The sequence below is a fragment of the Eriocheir sinensis genome, chromosome 10 (genome assembly GCF_024679095.1).
Source record: "Eriocheir sinensis breed Jianghai 21 chromosome 10, ASM2467909v1, whole genome shotgun sequence".
Taxonomy (NCBI): Eukaryota; Metazoa; Arthropoda; class Malacostraca; order Decapoda; family Varunidae; genus Eriocheir; species Eriocheir sinensis.
Window position 1 is genome coordinate 4,682,915 of NC_066518.1, and position 27,805 is coordinate 4,710,719.

At 45.4% G+C, this 27,805-nt stretch overlaps 1 protein-coding gene across 1 annotated transcript in view; it reads left to right on the forward strand.

The window, feature by feature from the left end:
- Positions 1-27,805, forward strand: part of LOC126996474 (multiple epidermal growth factor-like domains protein 6) — a 176,847-nt gene that overhangs the window by 123,242 nt on the left and 25,800 nt on the right. Inside the window, exons 5-8 of the mRNA XM_050856955.1 lie at positions 12,234-12,329; positions 20,517-20,639; positions 23,502-23,624; positions 24,076-24,163. Of these exons, the coding sequence (XP_050712912.1) occupies positions 12,234-12,329; positions 20,517-20,639; positions 23,502-23,624; positions 24,076-24,163 (430 nt within the window). The remainder of the gene's footprint in view (positions 1-12,233; positions 12,330-20,516; positions 20,640-23,501; positions 23,625-24,075; positions 24,164-27,805) is intronic.

Sequence of the window (27,805 nt, forward strand, 5' to 3'; positions counted from 1 at the left end):
AATATACGAGATTAGGGACGTCGATGAAGGGAAACAGAAATAGAAAGAGAATCAAAAAGAAGAAAAGAAGTCGCAATGTATAACCGCAAACCTGAGTAGGGAAGAGAAAAGGATAAAAAAAAGGAAAACTATACGAACGAGGAAAGAAATAATGGAGAGCAGGAAAGAGGTGAAAATTAAAAAAAGAATATATGAATGATACAAGAAAAAGGGAAGGGAAGGGAAGGGAAAAGTAATTGGAAGTAGGCAGAAGTGAGCTGAGCCTGCCCGCCCGTCCGTCCAGCGAGCTCTTCACTCTGCTCCCCAGGTCACTCAAGTGCTGGGGAGTAAATCAAACCACTAAACCAGGCACCCGCGTCTTTAGGGGACTGTTTTCTCTGCCTCCATTTGCTCCTACTCCTCCTCCTCCTCCTGTTGCTAACTCTACTCCTCCCCCTCCTCCTCCTCTTCCTACTCAAAGTCCTCCTCCTTTTTCCCTTGTTTCTCCTCCTCCTCCTCCTCCTTCTCCTCCTCTCTCTCCTCCTCCTCCTTCTACTACTATTATTACTCCTACTCGTTCTATTTCTCTTCCTCCTCCTCCTCCTCCTCCTCCTCTTCCTCCTCCTCCTCTCCATGTTCGCCCTGCGTAGTTCACCAGTTCTAAAGTGTGTAAGTTACGTTGGGTTTATGACGACCCCTGGTGACCCGTGTGTATGTGTGTGTGTTCAGCCTGTCTCAACTTGCGGACACACACACACACACATACACACACACACACACACACACACACACACACACACACACACACACGCATACACACATCAAGCAAAGTTGTTAAGGCTGCCTGACACACACTCAACAGGCAGCGAGAGAAGAAGGTTTTCGCTTCAATCTCTTGGACAGGAACCAAATGCGAAGGAGGAGGAGGAAGAGGAGGAGGAGGAGGAGGAAACAAAGAAGAAGGCTAGGTAAAGGAGTAGAAAGCGGAGGAGAGAGAAGGAAGAGGAGTAAAGGGAGAGATTGAAAGGGGAGTTTAAGGGGGATAGAAAAGAAAGGAAAAGGAAGAGGATAAAAAGTGGAGAAGAAAGAGATAGAAAAAGAATGCTGGAAAAAAGTAGAAGGGAGATGGAACTGAGGAAAAATATAAGAAACTCGGAATTAGGAGAAGGAAGGAAAGGAGGAAGAGAAGAAGACAGTATGAGAGGCGAAAGGAAGGAGAGGAAACGGGGCAGGAAGAAAGAGGATGAAGAGGAGGAGAAGGAACGAAGGATTACACAGAAAGAAAAGGGAGAAGGAGGATGAAGAAGAAAGGAAGAAGCAACAGCAGCGGGAAGAAGAGGAAGAGGAGGAGGAGGAGGAGGAGGAGGTTGACCTAACGAGGCTTCCCGAGAACTTGGCCCTCTTGTATAGACTCCCGAAGATATGCAAACTACCTTCAAATTCTTCAGCGCTTGCGTCGTCCCTCCCCCTCCTCCTCCTCCTCCTTCTCCTCCTCCTCCGCCTCCTCTGCCTCCTCCTTCAAAGTTCCGTCAATGTCCTACCTCTCGTGTCCTTCCTCCTTCATCTCTTCCCTCCCTAGCCTTTCCTTTCTCTCTTATTTCTCCTCTCCTCTTCTTCCTCTCCTTCCTCTTCCTCCTCCTCCTCCTTCAAAGTTCCGTCAATGTCCTACCTCTCGTGTCCTTCCTCCTTCGTCTCTTCTCTTCTTCCTCTGCCTATAGCCTTTCCTTTCTCTCTCATTCCTCCTCCTCCTCCTTTTCCACCTCCATATAAGCCCTAACTCACGTGTCCTTCCTACTTAATCTCTCCCTTCCTTTCTCTACCTATAGCCTTTCCTCCTCCTTTTCCTCCTCCTCCTCCTCCTTCTTCATGGGGTATAGGGAGGCGAGGAGCATCACACACGTCCAAACACACACCGGTAATAGGAGCATCGGAACCTAAGCAAAGGGAGGATCGAATTGACGGAGGAACGGAGGAGGGGGGAGAGGGAATGGGATCAGGAGGGAGGATTTCGGACCCAACACAGCGGAATCCGAGCTAATGGCAGGACTCGAGGCATTGTTCTTGTACTTAGAGAGAGAGAGAGAGAGAGAGAGAGAGAGAGAGAGAGAGAGAGAGAGAGAGAGAGAGAGAGAGAGAGAGAGAGAGAGAGAGAGAGAGAGAGAGAGAGAGAGAGAACTATGCATTATTATCATGTATTATCTAAACAGCTACACCGAAATCAACTATCTTACTGACATATTCTTGTTTCCCTTCCTCATCCATCCATATAACTTGAACACACGCATCACAAACCTCCTCCTCCTCCTCTTCCTCCTCTTCCTCCTTCTTTATACCATCAATCACTCGTGTTTGAAGGGAAATCGAGCGAGAGTTTCCATTAGTCAATCACTCGGTCAATAACACAACGACGAGGAGGGGAAGGGACGGATAACGGGCTGTGTACTCTTGATGTAGGCAGCGACGTATGCGCTAATAGAGAAGGGAGAGCCTGAGCGCGCTGTCCGTTCATTAGGTGCTCAGTTGTGCGTACGAGAAACAAAATAAGCTCGCCATTCAGTCAGTCGGTCGGTGGGTGATGGACGGAAGGGTAAGGAAGGGGAACGGTATGGAAGATTGGGGGAGTGACGTGTGTGTGTGTGTGAGGGAGGGGATGGAAAGGGGAGGGAGGAGGGATGGAAGGAAGGAAGGAAGAGAGGGAAGTAAAGAGAAGGAATGCTGTGTTTGATGAATGAAGGGACTGGGAAAGGAAGGAAGGAAGGAAGAGAGGGAAGTAAAGAGAAGGAATGCTGTGTTTGATGAATGAAGGGACTGGGGAGGGAAGGAAGGAATAAGAAGGCAATAAAGAGAGAAAAAGAAAACAAGAAAAAAAGCAAGAAAAATGAAGAAAGAAATGAAAGAAAAGAGAAAAAGAATGAAAGAAAAAATCGGAGAAAGAAAGAATGAGAGGAAAATAGTAAAAAGAAAGAAAGAAAGGAAGAGAAAGAAACTAAAAAGAGCATAAAGAAGCAAAACATTCATTCTTTAACTCTCCGTAATATGTGTGTGAAAGTGAGGAGGAGAGAAAATAAACTCACATTAATCACTAACAGAATAGAAGGGAAAAAGATAACAAATGAGAGCTCCTGAGATTTACGGACTGTCGCGTCTTAACAGATGGGAAGGAGAACAGTTATTTATTGTTCACTTGTCAAATTAAGTGTACGAGAGACTAAACTTACCCATCAGTCACTTAACAACAAAAGAAAAAAAAAGTGTTCGTGAGATTCAAGCAATGGCGTGTCTTCAAGAGCGGGACGGAGAGAAGATATTTTTTTTCACTCTACGACCCCGCGACCATTATTACCAACTCCCCATGACCCTCACACCCTTATCCTCTCCCCTATGATCTTCACCTATTCTCTCTCTCTCTCTCTCCCTCGCCTCTCTCTTTCTCCCTCCCCTTCTCCCTCTCTCTTCCCACTTTCCATTCTTCCTCTCCCTCCTTCCTTACTTTCTCTTTCTTCCTCTTTCTCCCTCCCCTTCTCCCACTCTCTTCCTCTCCCTTACTCTCCCTCTCTTCCTCTCTCCCTTCTCCCTTACTTTCTCTCCCTCCACAGTCATAGTTTCATTTGTAATACATCTGAAAATTCTGTATAAAATTCCCCTCCATGAAGTTGTGGTAGTCTGGCACGGCACTACTATAAATATTTACCCGCGAAAACCACCCACCGGAACGCCAAGGACACTGACAACATATTCGCACATATTCGCCAACTCAAGCAGAAGACACTAAACAAACGCTAGTGTTATCTCGCCGTAAAATCCCAAGCACTTATCCCCTATCATTAAGCCAGGAAACAGGTTTATACATTTACTTTCAGTGATTTTATTCGTCTGTTTGTTGGCGGGGCAAGGCTGCGGCCCGACACTCCCAGCACGCCGCGGCCCATGTGAGCAATCTTACGGGCGGCGGGAGTGCTGGCCGGCGGCACCACGCGACACTAAGCTCGATAAGTGGAGTTTGTGTGGCTCCGTGTCGGCCGATTTGTTCTGGGGGAGATGTGTGTGGGCTGGAGGCTTGGCTGGTGGCGGGGCGGGGTTATCGGGGCAGACCGGAAGGAAGACTGGTTTCTGTGATCGAGTAAAGATTTGGAATGGAGTGAATGGAGGTGGTGAAGTGTATTACGTTTGCAGAATACAGGGTGGATGAGGGTGCATGAAGGGGCAGGGAATGGCGGAAGGGTAGGGAACGGCCTTATACCACAGGAAAGAACAGGAAAAGGCAAGGAAGGGCAGTGCAGGGAATGGAAGAGGAGGAAAGAGCAGGCGCAGGCAGGGTGGAAGAGAGAGAAGCTGGCAGAGAAGGACAAGAAAGGGCAGGAAAGGGTGAAAGGATAGACAAGGGTCGTTTACTGCAGGGAAAGGCAGGGAAGGACAAGGCAGGGCAGTGCAGGGAAGGGCAAAGAAGGAAAGAATAGGCGTAGGCAGGGTGGAAAAGGATGAAGGGGCAGCAAGGAGTTAGGGCAGAAAAGGGTAGGAAAAGGCGGAAGAGTAGGGAATGGTCGTACAGGGAGAGGCAATGCAATGCAGGGAAGGGAAGAGGAGGAATGAGCAGACGTAGGCAGGAAAGGGCATGTCTGGAATGGGCCAAAGGAGCAGTTGAGGTAAGGACAGAGCAAAGAATTGAAAGGAACAGAATGGCAGGGCGTGAAAGGATACAGGGAAGGAAGGGGAGAGAATAACGTAATAGATTAACACAAGAAAGAGAACGGCAGGAAGAAGATAGCTTAAGGGAGTAAAGGGAGAGAAGTAGAACATAGTATATTAGAAGAGGGAAGAGAAGGGCAGGTAGGAGATAGCAAAGGAAAGGAAGGGAAGAGAAACAGAACATGGTATATCAGAACAGGAAGGATAAGGAAATAGAAGAGACAGCATATGGAAGGAAGGGGAGAGGAGCAGAACACAGTAAATCAGAACAGGAAGCGGAAGAAGGGTAAGGAGGAGAAGGAAGGGGCCAAGGAAAGGTCAGAGAAGGGGATGGAAAAGTATGGAGGGTCAGAACAGGAGAGAGCTCAGGACAAGAGAAGACATGGGAGGGGAGGAGAGGGCAAGGGTAAGGGAGGTCAAGGAGAGGGGGCAGACAGACAGACAGAATCACAAATAATACAGATAGACAGACAGACAGACAGACTAACAGACAGACTCACAGACAGACAGAATCACAGACAAACAAAACAGACAAACAGACAACAAACAGACAGATTATGACAATGACAAGGATACAGAACGACAAACAGACAGACAGTTACAGAAATAGACAGACTGACAGACAGATACAAAAAAAAGAAACATATAGACAGACACGAAAAATAACAGAGACAAGTAAACATAAAAAAAAACAGATAAACAGAAACAAACAAGAGAAACAGACACATAGACAGATAGACAGACAGAGAGAGAGGAGTCCTTGGTCTAAATATGAAGATGAGAGAGAAAGATTAAAAAAAACTCCCCTGCATGTGAGAGTGATGGAGGGGAGGAGACAGGTGAAGGGCATAATTATACCCCCCCTCGCAGGTAGATGTCTTAATTAACCCAGGTGTAGTTCACGCACCAAGACACACCCGACACTCACCTGCTCTAAGCTTCCACGCACGCCAAAAAAAAAAGGGGGGGCCATCATCTTCACCCCAGACGCCAACATACCGGAAGGAGAGAGAGAGAGAGAGAGAGAGAGAGAGAGAGAGAGAGAGAGAGAGTGAGAGAGAGAGAAAAAAATAGACGACTCGAATCTCCTTCCAATTAACTCAAGCGTGTTCCTCCCTAAGATATATATAACCTAATCTTCCTTTTTCTTTCTCTTTTTCTTTATCTCTGTCTATCTGTCTGTCTATCTACCTGTCTCTTCCTTTTCGTTTTCTTTCTCTCTCCCTTTGTCTACCTTGATCTATCTATCTTTCTATCTATCTATGTTTATCTATCAGTTTACCTATCTACCTAGCTATCTATCTTGTTATCTTTTTTGTCATCTCTCCCCTTACACCCTTTTTCTTTCCTATTTCCTTTCGTTTTTTGTTCATCTTCCTCCTCCTCCTCCTCCTCCTTCCTTCCTCCTTCCCTGATCACTTCTTACATGTTTTCTTTTCCTCAACTCTCCTCTTCCTCCTTTTTTTTTCTCCACCTTCTCCGTAGATTTGAGTTGTGTGTCTCGTCTTCCTCCTCCTCTTTTTCTTCTTCCTCGTCTTATATTTATCCTCCTCCTCCTCCTCCTCCTTCCTCCATCCCTGATCACTTCTTACATGTTTTCTTTTCCTCAACTTTCCTCTTCCTACTTTTTTTTCTCCACCTTCTCCTTAGATTTGAGTTGTGTGTCTCGTCTTCCTCCTCCTCTTTTTCTTCTTCCTCGTCTTATATTTATCCTCCTCCTCCTCCTCCTCCTCCTCCTTCTCCTCTTAATCTTTCTCCTCTCCACCTTGAGCATCGAAGAGCCATCCATCTCTGTAAGGAGCGACAGACAACACCAACGAGGCACAAAGAACGAGTGTACTCCCGCTACCCATATTACCAACACCCCATGACCCTCACACCTTTACCCCCTCCTCTTCTCTTTCTCTCCCTCTTCACCATTTCTCTCTCCATTCCCTGTCTCTATCTCACCCTTCCTCCCCTCCCCTCCCCTTCTCTTTCTCTCCCTCTTCACCATTTCTCTCTCCATTCCCTGTCTCTATCTCACCCTTCCTCCCCTCCCCTTCTCTTTCTCTCCCTCTTCATTTCTCTCTCCATTCCCTGTCTCTATCTCACCCTTCCTCCCCTCCCCTCCCCTTCTCTTTCTCTCCCTCTTCATTTCTCTCTCCATTCCCTGTCTCTATCTCACCCTTCCTCCCCTCCCCTCCCCTTCTCTTTCTCTCCCTCTTCACCATTTCTCTCTCCATTCCCTGTTTCCATCTCTCACTTTCCCCTTCTGTCTTTCTTTCTTCCTCTTCCTTCTTTCTCCCTTCTCTGTGTCCTCTCTCTTTTCCCTCCTTCCTTCTCTTTCTTCCTTTCCCTTACTTTCCCCCTCTCCTTCTTTCTCCATTTTCCGTGTCTCTCTCTCCTTCCTCTTCCCTTTTCTTTCTCTCCCTTATTCTTTTCTTCTTTCTCCCTTCCTTGTCTCTCTCCCTTTTCCCCTTCTCCCTCACTTTCTGTGGTCTCTTTCTTTATCTTCCTTACTTTCACTTTCTCTTTTCCGTCTCTCTCCCTCTTTCCCCTTCTTCTTTTCCCTTTTCCGTCTCTCTCTCCCTCCCCTTCTCCCCCTCTTCCTCTCCCTTCCTCTCCCCTTTTTCTTTCTCCCTTTTCTATCTCTCGATCATTTCCCTTCTCCCTCCCTCCCTCACTTCCCTTCTCTCTCTCTCTCTCTCTCTCTCTCTCTCTCTCTCTCTCTCTCTCTCTCTCTCTCTCTCTCTCTCTCTCTCTCTCTCTCACTCTCTCTTTTTCTCTCTCACTCGTGTCCAACAAAGCACTACCTCATTTATATTTTCTCCTCATGTTTTTTTCCCTTCTGGTGACCCTTATAGACTCTCTCCCTCTCTCTCCCCTTCTCTCCCCTCCTCTCATATTAAAGATGTGTAGCCAAGAGGTCGATTTATGTGTCCCTGTGAGCGTTTTGTCTTTCCCTCTCTGCCTCCCTCCTTCTCTCTCCCTACCTGCCGCAAGGGGAAGGAGGAGGTGGAGGAGGAAGAGGAGGAGGAGGAGGAATGTTGAGGGGAGCGTTGCATGCGTGATAAATGAGAGGGGTGAGAGGGTAACGTGGAGTGATGGAAACCTTCGCTCATTCATAAGTCTCTGGTCGGCCTGCAGATATGTGTACGCGGTCATTCCTCTTCTCCTAACTTTTTCTTTTTCGTTTTCTTTTTCTTTTTCTTCTGTTTCTGCTTCTTTTGCCTCTTCTTCTTGTTCGTCTTCGTCTTCTTCTTTTTCTCCTTTTCCTTTTTTCTTCTTTCTACTACGACTATTGCTTCTTTTACTTCTCTTCTTTTTTTTGTTTATTTTGATCTTTTCTCCTTGTTTGTTTCTGTTCTTCTTCTTGTTCTCGCTATTGTTATTGTTCTTCGTCTTCTTCTTTTTCTCCTTTTCCTTCTTTTTCTTATTTTCCTTTTTCTCCTTTCTACTACTGTTACTTCTTTTATTATCTTCCATTTTTGTTTATTTTAATCTTTTCTCCTTGTTTGTTCACTGTTCTTCTTCTTGTTCTCGCTATTGTTATTGTTCTTCGTGTTCTTGTTCTCATACTTATTGTTTTTCTTCATTATTTCTTCTTACTCGCTCACCTTCCTCTTCCTCCTCCTCCTTCTCCTCCTCCTCCTCCTCGTCTTTCACATCATCTCCTTTACCCGTCAACAGATGAAGAAGACAATCTCAGAGCTAGCAAAAAAAAAAGACAGTTAGAAAAAGAAAAAAACCAGGAGTGAATAAATTTAAAACAAGTGTCAGTACCTCCAGATAACCGCGTCTCAGTTAGGAAGAGAAGGTGAGGGTTAGGGGAGGAGAGATGGCGACGCGCAAATTGGAAATTAGAGCGCAGGCCACGAGTGTTTGCTAAAGGCTGATAAAGACGAAGTTGGAGAGGTTATCGTGACGCCTCTTCGGGTCGTCGCCACACACAGGGTTCGAACTGGGAGTGTTTATAGTTTGTTAGCATTGGCGGTGAAGTATATCCTGCTGTTGTTGTTTTTTTAGGTTTTTTGAAAGAGGGAGTGGGAGAAAGAGAGGGAGAAGGGGAAGGAAGGAGAGAGAAGGGGAAGGGAGAAAGAGGGAGATGAGGAGAAAGAGAAGAAGGGATAGGAGGGAGACAGACGGGGAATGGAGAAAGAGAAGAAGGGAAAGGAAGGAGACAGAAGGGGAAGGGAGAAAGGAGAGGGGAAGAGCAAGGGAGAGGAAGAAAGAGAGGGAGAAGGGGAAGGAGGGAGAGAGAAGGGGAAGGGACAACGAGGGAGATGAGGAGAAAGAGAAGAAGGGATAGGAGGGAGACAGACGGGGAAGGGAGAAAGAGAAGAAGGGAAAGGAGGGAGAGAGACGGGGAAGGGAGAAAGAGGGAGAGTGGGAGAAAGAGAAGGGAAAGGAAGAGACAGAAGGGGTAGGGAGAAAAAGGGAGATGGGGAAGGTAAAGGAGAGGCAGAGGTAGTGTGTGTGTGTGTGTGTGTGCGTGTGTGTGTGTGTGTGTGTGTGTGTGTCCTCTGGTGTTCACATATCAAAAAAAAAAAGGTCATATAATTATCGTTTCTCCCCTTCCCTTCTTCATCAGTTTTCTTTCATCCCCTCCATCCTTTTCTAGTACTTCATCCTCTTCCTTTTTCTTCTCTTTTTATTATCCTTTTTTTGTTCTTCCATTTCATTCTTCCCTTTTAGCTCCTTTTGCCTTCTCTCCTTTTCCCGTCTATCCTTCATTTTGTTCCTATTAATAATTTGCCGTCATTCCTGTTCTTGTTCGTCGTCTTCATCCTCCTCCTCCTCCTTTTCTTCCTCTTCTACCTCATTATTTTCATCCTTCTCTTCCTCCTCTTTCTCTACATCTTCTAACTCCTCCTCTTTCTGCTACTCTTACACCTCTACAACTACCGTCTTCCCTCTTCCTTCTTTCTCCTCCTCCTCCTTCCTACATCCTTCTTCTTCTTTTCCTCCTCATCCTTCTCCTCCCTTCCCCCTTTCCCCTCATCTTCCTAATATCTTGCACCTCATCAACTAACTCCTCTCTCCTCCTCCTCCTCCTCCTCCTTCCTACATCCTTCTCCTTCTTTTCCTCCTCATCCTTCTTCTCCTTCTCTCTCCTCCTCCTCCTCCTCCTCCTCACCCTTCTTCTCCTTCTCTACACTCCTTCCCCTCCCTTCCCCTTTCCCCTCATCTTCCTAATATCTTGCACCTCCTCTTCAACTACCCTCTTCCCTCTTCCTTCCTCCTCCTCCTCCTCCTCCTCCTGCTCCTCCTCATCATCGCTATACTCTCCGCCTCATAAATATGCATGTGGCGCGGCTCCGTCCGTCCTCATTGCCTCTTTTTCCTCTTTTTTTTCTTCTTTTTTTGTGGTCGGCGCGCTGGCAGCTCTTTAGCACGAAATTCATGAAGCATTTTGTCAGCCCCTCACAGACAGACAGACACACAGACATGCAGACAGATAAACAGACGGGCATGTAAGGAGACGGTGAGGCACAAAGACAAGCGGACAGACAGATATGTATACGGTGAAGTAGACAGACAGAGACAGGGAGACAGACGCAGACAGACACACACGGACATGCAGACAGATAAACAGACGGGCAAGTAAAGAGACGGTGAGGCATAGAGACAAGCAGACAGATATGTATACGCTGAAATAGACAGACAGAGACAGGGAGACAGACACAGACAGACACACACGGACATGCAGACAGATAAACAGACGGGCATGTAAGGAGACGGTGAGGCACAGAGACAAGCAGACAGACAGATATGTATACGGTGAAGTAGACAGACAGAGACAGGGAGACAGACAGACACAGACAGACAGACACACAGACATGCAGACAGATAAACAGACGGGCATGTAAGGAGACGGTGAGGCACAGAGACGAGCAGACAGACAGATATGTATACGCTGAAATAGACAGACAGAGACAGGGAGACAGACAGACACAGACAGACAGACAAGCCAATAAACAGACAGGGAAGTGATGAGACAGTAAGGCATTTAGACAGTTGTTAAAAAGGCAGACAGACAGATAAGATAGAAGCTGAAAAGACGGATACACAAAGACAGACAGACAGACAGACAGAAGGTGAATGTTATTGTAGCGTTTTATGTTCATCTTCATCGTGTTTTTTTGTTATCTCTCTCTCTCTCTCTCTCTCTCTCTCTCTCTCTCTCTCTCTCTCTCTCTCTCTCTCTCTCTCTCTCTCTCTCTCTCTCTCTCTCTCTCTCTCTCTCTCTCTCACTCTCTCCCTCTCCCCCCCCCCCCCGTTGTGTACTACGTTGAAAGTCTTATTATACGAAGCAGACTTTTGTAATATGTCTTTTTGTCTGCCAATAAAAGGGAAAGTGTCCGACTCTTCGACTTACCTGCTGGAGAGTGAAGATTAAATGCCGGATATTGAAACTCTCATTCTTTTTGATCGTCAAGTGCGAATTTGTGACATCAAAGAAGATGGACAAGAAGATGATGAAGGAGATGAAGAAGAAGAAAGGGGAGGAGAAGAAAAAGATGAAGAAGAAGAAAACGAAGAAAATGATGCAGGAAAAAGAAGAAAAAGAAGAATATGATGGTAAAGCAAAAAAAAAGAAAAGAAAAAGGATGAAGACGATGAAGAAGAAGAAGGACAAAAAGAAAGAGAAAAAGAAGATGATGATAATGATGATGATGAAGGAGCAGAAGAAGAAAAAAAAAGAAAGAGAGAAAGAAAGAAGATTAAGAAGAGGTAGACGAAAGATAGACAGGTAGAAAGAAGAAAAAAAGAAGGAAGGAAAATAAAAAGAAAAGAAGGAAAAAATAAAAAAATAAAAAATAAAGACAAAACAAGAAAAAGAAAAAACTGAAATAGAGGTAAAACAGACAATAAAAAAAGAAAACTACTACCACATCAAAAACCCGTTGCGTGGAGTAAAAGAGAGAGAGAGAGAGAGAGAGAGAGAGAGAGAGAGGTGAATGTAGGCTTGTAGCGGAGACGGCGGGCGTGTCGGTGGCGTGGGAATGAGTATACTGATGAAGCGGCAGTAGAAGGCGTGGCTGTAGTATATGGCGTGTGGTGCTGGGCGTGGTGTGTGCGTAGGCGTGAGGCGTGGGAATGGTGTGGGCGTGGTGTTAATAAGATTAGACGTGGCGTGGGCGAGTGGAAGAGCGTGTGTGAGTTTTATTTGTGTGAGGTCAATAAACTTAACTAAATGTCTGTCTGTTGAGTTACCTGTCTGTGTATCCACCTGTGTATCTATCTATATTTATCTATTAATTTAGTTACGAACTTCTTTATCTATGTATATTTCACTATCTATCTATCTGTCTGCCATTGTTTTGTATCTCAAGTATTTTTTATATCTATCTAGTTCCCTGTGTATCTATCTATCTATCTATCGGTTTTGCTTCGTACGCATTTTGTATCTTGTTACCTGTGTATCTATCTACCTACCTGTGTGTCTGTCTATCTATGCGGGCGCTTTTAGGTTAGCGGACTTTTTTTTCTGTTGTTGTTAGCGGTCTTTTTTTGTTTGTTTGTTTGTTTGTTCTATTTTTGCTTTGTTTCTCACGCCCTTTTTTTTTCTCTGTCTTCCCCAGGTGGATGTGGGCGCCGTGGGTGCTTGAACCGTGGGCGCTGCATGAACGGCCGCTGTAGGTGCCCACGGGGGTTCTACGGGAATCTCTGTCAGTACGGTGAGTCTCCTAGGGGTGGGGGTGGGGGGGAGGAAGGGGGTTGGATCTCTCTCATATGTAGTGTTCGATCCTCCTCCTGAAACCTATCAATCATCTTTCTCGATATGGTAGAGTATTTGTTGTTGTTGTTGTTTTTCTTTCCGTGGTGTTTGTTTGTTTGTTTGTTTGGATGTTTGTTTTACTCTTTTGTATCGTATTTTTGTGACGAGTTGTTTTAGTTTTTTTCTTTACTTTTTTTCTTTCGTTTTTGGAATATTATCAATTGTTCTTCTTCGTCTTCTTTTTGTTTTTTTTCTTTCCTGATTTGTATTTACATTTCGACACACACACACACACACACACTCTCTCTCTCTCTCTCTCTCTCTCTCTCTCTCTCTCATTAAGTCCCCCTCCATAGCGAATCGAACCCTGTGATAGTCAGATTGAAACCACGAACCGAATTGCACGACCCATACCTGGAGAGGATCTGACTCCATTGCCAGGCTGATTGAAGACCACCAGGGCGCACAGGGGAGACCTATAGCGCATCTGATTCCCCTTGCCGGTCCGTGTTATCTCGACTTAAATTGGCGGGAACACGCTGGCCTGCTCGTCCCAAGTGGCGGTCGCGGGGTTCAGGGCGTGGCGGTGAGGGCTGCGTCGGGGCGCCTTATTGGGGGTTCTCCGACTGAGGGACGACCCCGTGGCACCAGCAGATCAGTTAAGCGTAAATCCAGACGCCCGCAGCTCCCCTAGACCACTGTTGCCATCCCCGGCGTGCGTCCTTACACCATAGTCGTCCCAAACTGAGGTCTTCCCTCCTTTTAACGGTGATGGAAAATTATATGAAGTGCAAAAACCACAGAGTTATATATGTATTTAACTCTGTGGTAAAAACTGTCATTGAGAGTCCACTGTTACCAACCCCGGCGTGTTTCCTCTTAATAGTCGTCCCACAATGTCTTCCCTGCTTTTAACATGTCATACGATGATGGGAAATTATATAAAGTGTAAAAACTGTCATTGAAAGCCCACTGTTACCATCCCCGGCTTGTTTCCTCCTAATGGTCGCCCAACACTGAACTTTTCCATGCTCCAAACCTCTCAGAGATTGGAAACCGTAATGAGTGCTAAAACCATCATTGAGAGTTCCTATAATAGTGTGGGCGTTTTTTGTTGTGTTGTGTTATGTAGAGGAAAAAAAGCCTGCTAACCGCTGCTCCTAAAAAAGATAAAAGTAAAGAGTGTCCAAAAGAGAGATCAATTTCGGGTGGAGCGATGTCTTGATACTTTCCTCATGATCCTGTTTGGTTGCTTGTGTTGTTGTGTCCTTTAGATCCAGTAGGTTAGTCTTTTATGCTGTCTACCGGTGGTCCCGTTGAGAGAAGTAGGTAAGGTTTGGCTGGTGGAGTGAAGGACAGCATGTGAGTCAAGCTAGAGAGATGAACCAGGTATGTAACTTCACTACCTCCAGCCCGCGCAAACTGAGTGACGGACGCAAATAAAGGAGGGAAAGGAAAGGGATAAGAAACGTATATCACTACATAAAAAGAAGTGCAGGGAGTAGAGAGTGCAGTTTAGGCCACATATAGATAGCCAGTTCTTGCGTGGCTGACCTCACCCTCTTAATTAACCCCTCTATCCGTCTTCTTACTGACGTCACGCGCAAGTAGAGACACATTTTGACCGAACACTTCACCGCGGATAAAGTCACCCATAAAAAACCGGTTAGCTCTCTCTGTGGCCTTGGGAATAGCCGTAAAGGTCGTCCGATACGTTTGAGAATATGTCTCTAAGAATCTCATTGGGGGTTGTTGGCTGATACCGCTGCACATGGAGTTAATACCTTGTGCTTATTATTAAAGGGACAGACCACTATTAATTGATGTGGAGCTTGAATTAAAGAGCACGCTTGAGATCGCTGTATATAGAGTGGTTTGTGGTTTCTTCGATCAGTTGATATTCCTATTACGGAGGGCGGGTGGCTTATGTTCGCGTGTCTTAATAATTGTTTTGATTTGATAACTTAATTGCCTGGTTTTTGCAACATTGTGCTACCGCCTTCTTAAAGTTCAGGGGTGTTGTTGTTGTTGTTGTTGTTGTTGGTGGTGGTGGTGGTGTTGTTCTTGTTGTTCTTGTTGTTCTTCTTTTTCTTCTTCTTCTTCTTTTCTTCTTCTTTTCTCCTTTTTTTTCTTTTCTACTTCCTCTTCTTCTTCATCTTCATCTTCATCTTCTTCTTCTTCTTGTTCTTCTTCTTCTTCCTCTTCTCCTTCATCTTCATCTTCATCCTCTTCTTCTTCTTCTTCTCAATAATGATAATGGAACCAAGGAGTAGCAATATTTTTTTTCTTAGAGCAGCGACATAGCGGGCTTTTTTCTGTATCTTCTCTTTCTTTCCCTTGAGCCGCCTCCTGCGTAAAATAATGATGTCAGGGAAGTAACAGAGTGACATACGCGGGGAAGTAACAGAGACAAGAAGAGTAACAATAACAGAAGTAACAGAAGAAAACAGGACTGACAGCAACAGGAGGAAGAGAAGTAACGAAAGAAACAGAATGAACAGGAGAGAGAGAGAGAGAGAGAGAGACAGAAAGACAGACAGACAGACAGACAGACAGACAGACAGACAGACAGACAGACAGACAGACAGACAGACAGACAGACACACACACACACACACACACACACACACACACAGCCCCCAATTAGTACAGTCGTAAATTTAAGAAGTTATCTCCAGTTTATCTACCACTGCTGCGGGTTCTCTCCTTCCCTCCCTCCCCCCCCCTCCTTCAATCTTGTGCTCAATCCCTCCCTTCCTCCCTCCTTCATTCCTTCCTTCCTTTCCTCCTTCAGTCCTTCACGCATTCCCTTCCTTCCTCCCTTTCTTTTCCTTCGCCTCGATCCGGCACTCAGTCTGTCTTTTACTCTCTCCCTTCTTCCCTCTTTCCTTCCCTTCCCTTTATTCCTGCATTCCATATCTCCCTCCTTCATTCATTCATTTCTTTTTTCCCCTCTCCTTCAACCATACACTCAGACACTCCTTTCCTTCCTTCCTTCATTCATTCTTTCATTTCCTTTCCTTTACCTCAATTCTGCACTCAGTTCCTCTCTTCCTCCCTTCCTTCTTCGGTCCTTGCTTTCTTTTCCTTCCCTTCAATCTTGTACTCAGTCCCTTCCTTCCTCCCTCCTTCTCTCCTTCCTTTCCTTCCCTTCTACCTGGCACTCCTTCCTTCCTCCTTCCTCATTCCCTTCCTCTCCTTCTCTTCAGTCCTACTCTTTATCTCTCCCTCCCTCCTTTTTCTCTTTCCTTTCATTTTCTTCTTTTCCCTTCAATCCTGCCCTCAATCCCTCCCTCCTTCCATCCTTCCTCTCCTGGTGTCTCTCCCTTCTACTTCCTTTCCTCGAGTCCTTCCTTATTCCATCCCATTTCATTTCATTTCCTTCTTTTCCCTTCAATCCTGCACTCAATCCCTCCCTTCCTCCCTCCTTCCATCCTTCCTCTACTGGTGTCTCTCCATTCTACTTCTTTTCCTCGAGTCCTTCCTTAAGCCATCTTTCCGTCGCTGCCTCCTTCCTTTCCTGCAATTCCTTCATCCCTCCCATCTCCTTCTCCTCCTTCGTTTCTTCCTGTCTCTTGTTACTTCCATGTTCCTTCATTTGCATATTTTCGTCATACATCACAATTATAGTTTCGCTTCCTTTGTATTATTCATTTAGTAAGTCGTGTTTTTATTCACTCGTTCATTTATCTGCAACCACCTTTAATAATTCACGTCATAAAAACAGACACACACACACACACACACACACACACACACACACACACACACACACACACACACACACACACACACACACACACACATACCTTTATGTTCCGACTAATCGGCTTATTCATATTTATTTGTTTGTTTGTTTTTGGTCTATTAGTTAACGTTTTCATACACTTGTTTCTGAAGGGCACGCATCTGGGAAAGCAAACACACACACACACACACACACACACACACACACACACACACACACACACACACACACACACACACACACACACACACACACACACACACACACACTAGCACACAAACACAAACAAACAACAAACACACAACCATCGCTCCCATCCCTTAACTTTCCCCAATCATTAGCATCTGAGAAGGACAACACACACACACACACACACACACACACACACACACACACACACACACACACACACACACACACACACACACACACACACACACATCACTTACCTTCCCCGCTCCGTCATTAGCATCGGCAAGGAAACAGTGATGCACGGCGATATTACCATAATTGAACGACCGCTAATTAACATCTAATGCCCCGCCTTGGCCCGGCCTCGCTATTAATTGTTATTGCCGCCTATTACGGGGCCTTGTTGTGGCGTCATTAGGTGCGGGGCTGGTGGGTTTGGTCTCCGGCTAAAGGAAAATAAAGAAAAATTGACATCACCCTCTGAATATATGGGTCATTAGGTGTTGGGTTTGGTCTCCGGCTAAAGGAAAATAAAGAGAAATTGACATCATCCTTGACTATCGCGTTACTCAATCCCCGTTCACACTGCGCCGACTCTGGGCCACGACAACTTAGCGACTCAGGGTATATGAGGTCTTGGGTGTGAAACGTTGATGTGAAAGAGTCGCACATGGTCGTGAAAGGGTCGTACATGGTCGGGAAAAGGTCTGGAAATGATCGCCGAATGCTGATTTGCCACAGTGGGTTGTCGTGGCCCAGGGTCGGCACAGTGTGAACGGGGCCTAAGATATAGAACCCGATTTCAAACTCCACTTTACTTCTTGGAGATCTCAACACTTTTATCTCTTGGCATAGCTAGGTGCGTGGCTCGTCAACAAACCAAATAAAAAGAAATAGACATCCTCCCTTTGATTATCGCTTTATGAAGATACGACGTCAGATTTCAATGTCCAATTTTAGTGTCTGGAAACCTCAACACTTATATTTTGGCTTCGTTAGGTGGCTTGGTCTTCGGGTAAGGGAAAACAGAAATACATAGACATCTTCCTCCTTGAATATCGCTGTGTTTAGATTCGCTGTCTAATTTCTAACTCCATTATTAGTTCTTGGAGTCTTCAATAACTCTATCTTGGCTTCGTTAGGTGCGCGGGACTGGTGGGCTTGGTCTTCGCCTTAAGGAAAATAGAAATACATAGACATCTTCCTCCTTGAATATCGCTGTGTTAAGATACGGTGTCCAATTTTTAACCCCATTTATAGTTCTTGGAGTCCTCAACACCTCTCCATCTTGGCTTCGTTAGGTGAGTGGCTTGTGGCCTTACTAGTATCGGGCAAACAAGACTAGAGAGAAATATACATCTCTTTGAATATCGATTTTTTGAGATACAGGGTCCGGTTTCAAAGTCCAATGTTAGTTCCTGGTGACCTCAATACCTTACCTCTTGTCTATGTCCGGTGCGTTTCTTGTGGTTTTGGTCTCATGGTAAAGAAAAAGAAATATACATCTCTTTGAATATCGATTTGGTCTCATGGTAAAAAAAAAAAACATACATCTCTTTGAATATCGATTTTTGACCTTACTCTTTGTCTACATCGGGTGCGTTTCTTATGGTTTTGGTCTCATGGTAAAGAAAAAGAAAAAGAAATATATTGCTCTTTGAATATCGCTTTGTTTAGATACAGGATCCGATTCCAAACTCCATTTTAGTTCCTGGAGAGCTCAACACCTCTTCCTATTGGCTTTGTTAGGTGCGTGGCCTGTGGGTTTAGTATCCGGGCAAAAAAAATGAAAAAGAAATCGACACCTTCCTCTTCGAATATCGTTTTATCAAGAGGCAAGATTTCGCGATAGGCTAATCAATGTTCATAAGCTTCGGATCCTAATTCGTATTCCTAAACAGGTTCCGATTAGCTTTTAAATGTTGATGTCTGACCGCTTAACACTCTCTCTCTCTCTCTCTCTCTCTCTCTCTCTCTCTCTCTCTCTCTCTCTCTCTCTCTCTCTCTCTCTCACTGCTCCTCCTCCTCCTCCTCCTCCTTCACCTTCAGCTCCAAAAACTTGTGTGTGTAGCTATATCAGGATTTTGCTTGCGCCATAAACTGGAGGAAAGAATGGACAATGTGTCTTTTGAGGGGAAGGGAGGTCTCGTATATTTCTCTTTGTTTATCTATTTAGTTAGTTTTCCACCTGAGTAGTAGTAGTAGTAGTAGTAGTAGTAGTAGACGCAGCAACATGTCGAGAATCATTGTTGTAAAAGTCATCATGTTTACTCTTCTTTGTGTCATTTATTAACTTCCGGAAAATCTCTTCAGCAATGCAGATTTCGTTATCTTTTATCACAGCTGGGGTGGATGGGCTTAGAGGTAGGGGAGGGGGGGTGGGAGAGCAAGGGAGGGGGTAGGGGGGAATGGGCAGTGATGGAGGGGTGAAGGGAGAGCCTGGAACAGAAGAGAAAGGGAAGGAGGAGAAGGAAAAGGAAGAGAAGGATAAAGAGGAAGAGAGTATGCAGAAAAAGGAGGAGGAGGAGGAAGAGGAGAAGGAGGAAGAGGAAGGAAAGGAAGGAAGAGGAGAAGGAGAAGAGGTGGAGGAGGAGAAGGAGGAGAAAGCTTCAAATTCGGCAGACTTGAAACACACAAACACACACACACACACACACACACACACACACACACACACACACACCATAAGAAACCAGTCCAGCATTGCCATTTTTAATTAATCAGAACATTTTCCAATTAAATGTTCCGGTCATGTTACATTCATATCTCTCTTCTGTTTCCAGCTGGGCAACAAAGAAGGATATTGATATGCTAATGAAAAGGCTGATGAAGGCTGGATGACCTTATGTTGGCAATACTGCGTTCATTAACCTTCATTCATAATTACTTCATTATCTCATCCCCTTTTTATTCGTTTTTCTTTTCTCCATATTCCATTCTCCTTGATTATCTTCTTCATCTTCATCTCCCTTACTTCCTTCCTTCCTTTCTTCCTTTCTTTCCTTCCTCCTTGTTATCATCTTTCCCCACTTCTGTTTCCTTCTCTCCTTCATCTTCCTTCTTCTCTTCGTCACTCTCCCTTCCTTCCTTCCTCTCTTCCTTCCTTCTTGTTATCCCTTTCCTTTCCTTGTTATTCCATTTCCTCTTCTTCCTCCTCCTCTCTTCTTTCTCCTCTTCCTCACTCTCCCTTCCTTCCTTTCTTTTCTGCATCGTCCTTGTTATTCTATTTCCTTTTCATCCTCCTCCTCCTTTACTTCTTTCTCCTCTTCCTTCCTTCCTTCCTTTCTTCTTGTTATCCCCTTTCCTTTCCTTGCTATTCCATTTCCGCTTATTCCTCCTCCTTCTCCTTTTCTTTCTCCTCCTCCACGGCCCGTCACGCTCCACCAGTCACTCGCAGATAATTCACTCCGCCGTTCCTCATGCCAAACTTAATATTCATGACGTTCATCTCTCATGCGCGGTCCCTAACTTTGCTGTGTTCTGCCCCCTCGTTCATCAGTGGCAGATCCTTCCCTTAGATTTAGCTCGCTTCTTCCTTTTCCTCCTCCTCCTCCTCCTCCTGCTCCTCTTTCTCTAGCTCCTTTAGTTCGCTTCTTCCTCCTCCTCCTCCGTCCTCCTCTTTCTCTGTTCCCTTCTTTTCCTCTTTCTCCATTTCCCCCTCTTATTTTCCTCTTCCTCCTGTTCCTTCTTCTCTTTCTCCTTCTTCGTTTCCTCCTCCTTCTCCTCCTTATCACTATCGTTCTTTCTTAGTTCTTCATTCATTCATTCTTTTTTCCTTGTTTTCTCCATTTCCATTCCTTTTCTCCTCTTTCTTCCCTTCTTCTCCTTCTTTTGTTCCTCCTCCTCCTCCTCCCCCTCTCGTCATTCCTCCTTTATCGCTTGCTTTCTCCTTTACCTTCAGTCCCTACCTACATCTCCTCCCTTTCTTCCTTCTTTTTCTTCTCTTCCACCTCCCTTACTTTCCATTCGTCCTTCCTTTCCTGCCTTCTCATATATATCCCTTCATCTCTTGGGTTTTACCAGGATCAGGAACCAGTGAGAGAGGGAGACAGACAGACAGACAGACAGACAGACGTATAGAAGACAAAAATACTGGCACACAGACTGATGTATATACACACTAATAGATGTATAGAGATAGATAGATAGATGTAGAGATAAAGAGAGAGACTAACGCCATATTTGTGTCTTCCCTCTATCCTGCAGACCGAAACGAGTGTCTAGTGGACCAGGGCGGATGCGAACACTCCTGCAAGAACGTCCATGGCTCCTACACGTGTTGCTGCCGTCGGGGATACCGCCTCATGCCCGACCGACACTCCTGCCACGGTGAGTCGGTTGCTCCGGGGACAAAAAAACAAAGGATATCAGTAAATGGAAAAAAATAGTGAAGGTTTCTAGTCAAATGAAGGTATAAACACACGCTACAAAACATACACATCCAAATTGACCTCTCTTTCGGCCACCTCTTTGAATTCTTTTTAGGAGCAGCGAGTAGCGGGCTTTTTTTCTATTATTGTTTCCTTTTTTTGTCCCCTTGAGCTGTCTCCTTTGTTGTAAAAAAAAAAACAAAAAAAAACGATTATTCCCACACGATCAAAAAATAAATGCTCGATTGTTGGTTCCTCTGGGAAATGGATTTAAGGGAAAGTGCGTTTGTTATTGTGTGTCTTGCGGCGGCCGGCGAGCACTGAAGGCGAAGTCCAGGAACATCGGCGTGCTCCAGATTCTTGGCAATATTCTCCCTGAGCCGCCGCCGCTGCCGCCCCGCCTCCTGGGACGGCCGGCGGAGGCGAGGCTGGCGGGGCGGTCTCTTGGCGGCGACTCACGCAGCGGAAAGATACGTAAACACTTCGCTTGGAGGGAGGAGGTGAAGACGGGGACACTGGTATATAAAGCAAGGATGTCAGAGAGTGTTTATTCTTTCACCTTAAACAATAGATATCTTTTCTTTTCTTTGACTCACGCAGCGGAAACACACGTAAACACTTCGCTTGGAGGGAGGAGGTGAAGACAGGGACACTGGTATATAAAGCAAGGATGTCAGAGAGTGTTTATTCTTTCACCTTAAACAATAGATATCTTTTCTTTTCTTTGACTCACGCAGCGGAAACACACGCAAACACTTCGTTGGCGGGGAGGAGGTGAAGGTAGAGACACATGTATATAAGAAATAGAGGTCAGAAGGTGTTTATTCTTTCTAATATAAAACAATACCCACTTCTCTGCTTTGACTCACGCAGCGGAAACACACGTAAACACTTCGCTGGCGGGGAGGAGGTGAAGGTAGAGACACATGTATATAAGAAATAGATGTCAGAAGGTGTTTATTCTTTCTAATATAAAACAACACCCACTTCTTCTCTGCTTTGACTCACGCAGCGGAAACACACGTAAACACTTCGCTTGGAGGGAGGAAGTGAAGGTAGAGACACATGTATATAAGAAATAGATGTCAGAAGGTGTTTATTCTTTCTAATATAAAACAACACCCACTTCTTCTCTGCTTTGACTCACGCAGCGGAAACACACGTAAACACTTCGCTTGGAGGGAGGAAGTGAAGGTAGAGACACATGTATATAAGAAATAGAGGTCAGAAGGTGTTTATTCTTTCTAATATAAAACAATACCCACTTCTTCTCTGCTTTGACTCACGCAGCGGAAACACACGTAAACACTTCGCTGGCGGGGAGGAGAAGACAGAGACAGAGGCACACAGATAAAATGTCATACGATGTTCTATTCTTCCACTTTACTTACCTTTGCTTATCTGCTTACCTGATTTTTATTTCCGTAGACTCAACCGCTGGAAAAATGCATAAACAGTGAACATAAACACTTCGCTGGCGGGAAGAAGAAGGCAGAGACAGATGTACAGAGATAAAATGGCATACGATAGTCTACTCTTTCACTTTACTTACCTTTGCTTACCTGATTTTTAATTGCGTAGACTCAACCGCTGGAAAAATGCATAAACAGTAAACACTTCGCTGGCGGGGAGGAGGTGAAGGCAAAGACATGCACTGGTATACAAAGATAAAATGTCAGACGGCTTTCCCCTTTCAACAATCCCTGCTTTTATTTGCGTAGACTCACCCGCTGGAATAATGCATAAACAGTAAACGTTAACACTTCCGCTTGCTGGGAGGTGAAGGCAAAGACACAGGAAAAGATAAGATGTAATACGAGAGTTAGTACCTTGCATACGACACTACCCGCTTGTCTTTGCCTCGACCCGTCTGCCAGAGCAATATGTAAACAATTCGCTCGCTGGAAGAAAGGGAAGGCAGAAACGTAGATAGACAAAGATATGATAGATACGATAGTTATTCTTTTACCATGCATACGACACTGCCTGCTTTGCTTCGACCCGTCCACCGGAACAATAGGTAAACACTTCGCTCGCGGGGCGGAGGTGAAGACTTAGACCCAGGTATACACGGAAATAGGATGGCATATACGTAATTAACTTTTTCACCTTACAAAAAGACTTGCTCAACCTTCTCCTCGACTCAATCGCCGGAATATTACGTTAACATTTCCCTTTAGGAGGAAGAGTGAACGCAAAAAAACATGTATATAGAGACAAGGTGTGATACGATATTTTTTTTTACACCTGACAATAATACCTGATTTTTATTTGTGTCACTATCGTTCTTTCTTAGTTCTTCAGTCATTCCTTCTTTTCTGCTTGCTTTCTCCATTTTCCTTCATTTCTTTCCTGTCTGCCGTCTTTTCTCCTCGTCCTTCTCCTCTCGTCATTCCTTCTTTATCGCTTGCTTCCTCCTTTACCTTCAATCCCTATCCTGCCTCTCCTCTCCTTCCCTCCGTCTACTCCCTTTCTTCCTTCTTTTCTTCTCTTCCACCTTCTTTCCTTCCTTTCGTCATTCTTTTCTTGCCTCCTCATATTCCTTCATCAATCCTGCTTCTCCTTTTCTCCATCTACTCCCTTTCTTCCTTCTTTTCTTCTCTTCTACCTCCCTTCCTTCCTTTCTTCCTTCCTCCTCATATCCATTCATCAATCCTGCTTTATTTGTTAGACACCTACCACTGCGCTAACCTAACCTAACCTAACCCAAACCATACCGAACCGAACTTTATTCTAACCTATCCTCACGTTTTCTACCTTCAAATTTAACCCTTTCTAACCTCTGCTCTACCGTCTCCTTTCACCCGTCGCTCTCCTCCAGACATCGATGAGTGCGTGGACAACAACGGCGGCTGCTCCCACAACTGCCTGAACACCCGAGGCTCCTACCTATGCCGCTGCGCCCCCGGACACTACCTGTTGCCGGACGGGAGAACATGCACAGGTGAGGTGGAGCTGTTAGAAGCCTGAAGGAGTGGAGGGCGTCGGAGAGGAAGGAAAAGGGAAAAGGGATTCAGTTTGGTTCGATAAGGTTTGGTTTGGTTCGGGTCAGGTAGTTTTGGGTTTAGAAAGGAAAAGTGAATAAATGAGTAATGATAAACCAGAGGATAAGTTAGAAAGGGTTAAATTTGAAGGTAGAAGACGTGAGGATAGGTTAGCATATAGTTTGGTTTGGCTTGGCTTGGTTTAGGTTAGGTTAGGTTAGGTTAGGTTAGGTTAGAGGTTGGCCTGAAGAGATAAAAGGCATGAGGGAGAGAGAAGACTTAATTTATGTATGATATTGATGTATAGTCGCGGTGTTACGTATAAGGGTGCAGTGCAGATGGTGGCTTGACATTAATGGATGAGGAAGGAAGGAAAGAGCAGAGGTTACAGTGCGTGGGTGTGTCCTGCAGGCGGGGAGATGTGCGGCGCTGGAAACGGTGGCTGCCAACACACCTGTGACGACTCCAGCGGCAGGGTGATTTGCTCCTGCCGACTAGGGTGAGTAGACTGGCGTGGTGGTGTTCCCCTGTCCTCCTCTCATCCCTTGTCCTCCTCGTTCCCTGTCCTCTTCCTCACCTGTCCTCTTTCGCCCCTCTCCTCCTTTCCCTTCCCATCCCTCCCTTCCTTTCATTCTCCTCTGCTTTCCTCTTCCTCCTCCCCTGTCCTTTTCCTCCTCTCCCTCTCCTCCTTTCCCTTCCCTCCCTCCCTTTCACCCTCCTCCCCTGTCCTTTTCCTCCCCTTTCCTCCTCCTCCTCCCCCGTCCGCCTCTTACCCTGTACTCCTCCTCCTCCTTTCCCTCCCCTCCCTCCCCTTTTCCATTACCGCCTATCACTTTTAAACTCTTTCAAAAAACTAAACTCTATCGAAGGGATGACACATGTAGAGTTGAATTTGACCGATGTGTATTCTTTTCAGATGCAAAGGTTTTTTTTATATTTTATTTGATAGGATTTTGTTTTTGTTTTGCCATTGGTCTGCTTCCTTTTTCCATCAACACACACACACACACGCACACACACACACACACACACACACACACACACACACACACACACACACACACACACACACACACAGATGCAAATGGAAGGAAATCCTGTGTGTTGTTGTCCTTTAGCCGGCCGGGGTGGGGAGAGGGGACGAGGTAGGGAAGCTGGTTGAAGGGGAGGGGGCGGCGGAAGGGAGGGGGGGGGGCGGCGGAGAAGGGGGCGCTGTGAAGGGTCCAGGTTTCCAATTGTTCCCCGTGGATAAACGCTGCCATCGCGTGGACTGCCGCCGGAAAGAATATGCCACTCACGATTTTATCTCCCAAGTTTCGCCTCGAGCGCCTCCTGCCGGGGAACGGAGGAAGATTCACCCCGGAAGACTCGGCGAACCAAACTTGCGGGGGGGAAAACGTTGAACAGAACATTCCTCCCGTGAGTTCGTTGCTGGCGGCGGCGCGCGGTGAAGGATTTTGATATCTTCCTCCGTGCCGTTATTTGGAGGAATATCGGAGGGCGGCAGCTGGATATGACAGTGACAGGAGCGGGGACAGCAGCGGCGCATACAGGGGGCGATGACGGCGGTGGTGGTGGTGGCGGTGGCGTACGGTGAAGGATTTTGATATCATCCGCCGTATCTTTAGCTTCAGGGGCCATATTCTTAAACATTTCTGCGCTCAAGCTCACATATTTAACAAGGCTTCCATAGGAGTTTTGAGTATTTCTAGGGATAGTTATATGACCCTGGTGGTAGTGTGACCCTTCTTCTGTACCATGAACCTAAAAACAACTTACTACTTCTTTTCGGCCTTTGGAAATAGGAGTTTTGAGTATTTCTAGGGATAGTTATATGACCCTGGTGGTAGTGTGACCCTTCTTCTCTACCATGAACCTAAAAAACAACTTATTACTCATTTTTGGACTTTGGAAATAGGAGTTTTGAGTATTTCTAGGGATAGTTATATGACCCTGGTGGTAGTGTGACCCTTCTTCTGTACCATGAACCTAAAAAACAATTTATTACTCCTTTTTGGACTTTGGAAATAGGAGTTTTGAGTATTTCTAGGGATAGTTATATGACCCTGGTGGTAGTGTGACCCTTCTTCATGAACCTAAAAACAACTTATTACTCATTTTTGGACTTTGGAAATAGGAGTTTTGAGTATTTCTAGGGATAGTTATATGACCCTGATGGTAGTGTGACCCTTCTTCTGTACCATGAACCTAAAAACAACTTACTACTTCTTTTCGGCCTTTGGAAATAGGAGTTTTGAGTATTTCTAGGGATAGTTATGTGGCCCTGGTGGTAGTGTGACCCTTCTTCTCTACCATGAACTTAAAAAACAACTTATTTGAATCCGACGGAGCTTTTTTTGGGCTTTTGGAAATAGCTGATGCGAAAAGCGGGAGTGTTAAAAATATCATCCCAGGAATATAGAAAGGAGGCAGCAGGATATGGCAGTGACAGCGGCGGCGGGGACAACAGAGACGCACATGCAGGCTGGTGGTGGTTGCTGCGGTGGTGGTGATGGTGGTGGTGGTGGTGGTGGTATGCTTGGCGGTCACCCACGCAAACGAGTTCCTGCATGGCGATGGTTTTTGTGGCGCCGAGCAAAACTACTTTATTTACCGGCACATGAATGGACATCGAAAGAGTTGGCCCGTATCTGGATGAACTATTAAATTGCGGGGACTCGGGGTTTAACATTTCATTCGACATCAAAGTCACTTTTTATGAGGCCGAGCTGTAAATTAAACGCGAGCATTTCCGTCCGGCACAAAGGAGCAATAGTTATCATAGGAAGTCACGCATCGGCTGCCAAAGCTGTTTCATATTTCAAAGCGCGGAGGGACAAAACGCTTAATTACGCCTCAAATTTTTCCGACAAACTTTTTTAATGCTTCACAAGAGACGATAAAAAGCCGCGCGGGAGCCTCACAAACTTTTATTGGACACGTTTCGCTCATTCTTCACAACGGTGCACTAAAGACATCATTCTGCCAGATATTCAAGACTCATGGGGCGGGCAGCGGCATGGGAGGGGAGGCGGATTTTCCTTTTCTTGAACACTTCAGGTTGCGTTAGGTTAATTTAGGTCAGATTGCGTAAGGCTAGGTTAGGAAATGGCAGGTAACTCTGGATGGGACTCACAATGAAAGTAATATCCAGAAAATCACATGGTTGGTATCGGAGCTACAAGCGAGCGTCTTCACTGGACAACCTCATACGAGTAGAGAGACCGGGAATATTCGGCCGGGGGTGCGGGGGACAGTTGCCTTGGTTGCCTCTTCTCTCCAGCAGCTGGGGGCGATTCGAAGCTCACACCAGGCTTGGAAGACACAGCCAAATCCGTGGGAGGAATGAAGAGGGCAGAGAATGTTGAACGAGGCGGTAACGAAAGCTGGTAGTGTATTTGCTAAGATTTAAAGGGCCGTATCGCTAAACGTTTCGTCGCTCAACTACACATATTTGGCAAGGCTTTCGTAGGAGTTTTGGGCATTTCCAGGAGTAGTTTTATGGCCCTGGTGGTAGTTTGACCCTTCGTCTGTGCCGTGAACCTAAAGAAACACTCATTAGAACCTGATTGATCGCCTCTTTGACCTTTAGAACCGAAAATGTCTTATAATACCGACCTTACAGTCCCTCGTAATTCGTATTTAAAGAGAAAGTAAAAATAAAGAAACGACATTTGAGCTGATGCATAGAAATCAGGTGTTAAAATAAGGTACGTTTCTCGGTTTTTACCTTGACTATCATCCAGCCACGTTAACGACCATGTCCTATTGGCTAAGTGTGCGCCACCAGCAACGTTGCCAGATTGTCGTACTCAGCCCCATATTTACCAACTTCCGACCCCAAAACTGTCTCCTGGCCCCCAATAACTAGATTCATTTATATTTATCTTTAAAATAGTTAATTCCTGATGTTTCCTTCCAATAGCTAGGCGTCAAAAACCGGTAAATACTATGCTCTGAGTACGATAATCTGGTAACGTTGCCAGATTGTCGTACTCAGCCTCATATTTACCAACTTCCGACCCCAAAACTGTCTCCTGGCCCCCAATAACTAGATTCATTTATATTTATCGTTAAAATAGTTCATTCCTGATGTTTCCTTCCAATAGTTAGGCGTCAAAAACCGGTAAATACTATGCTC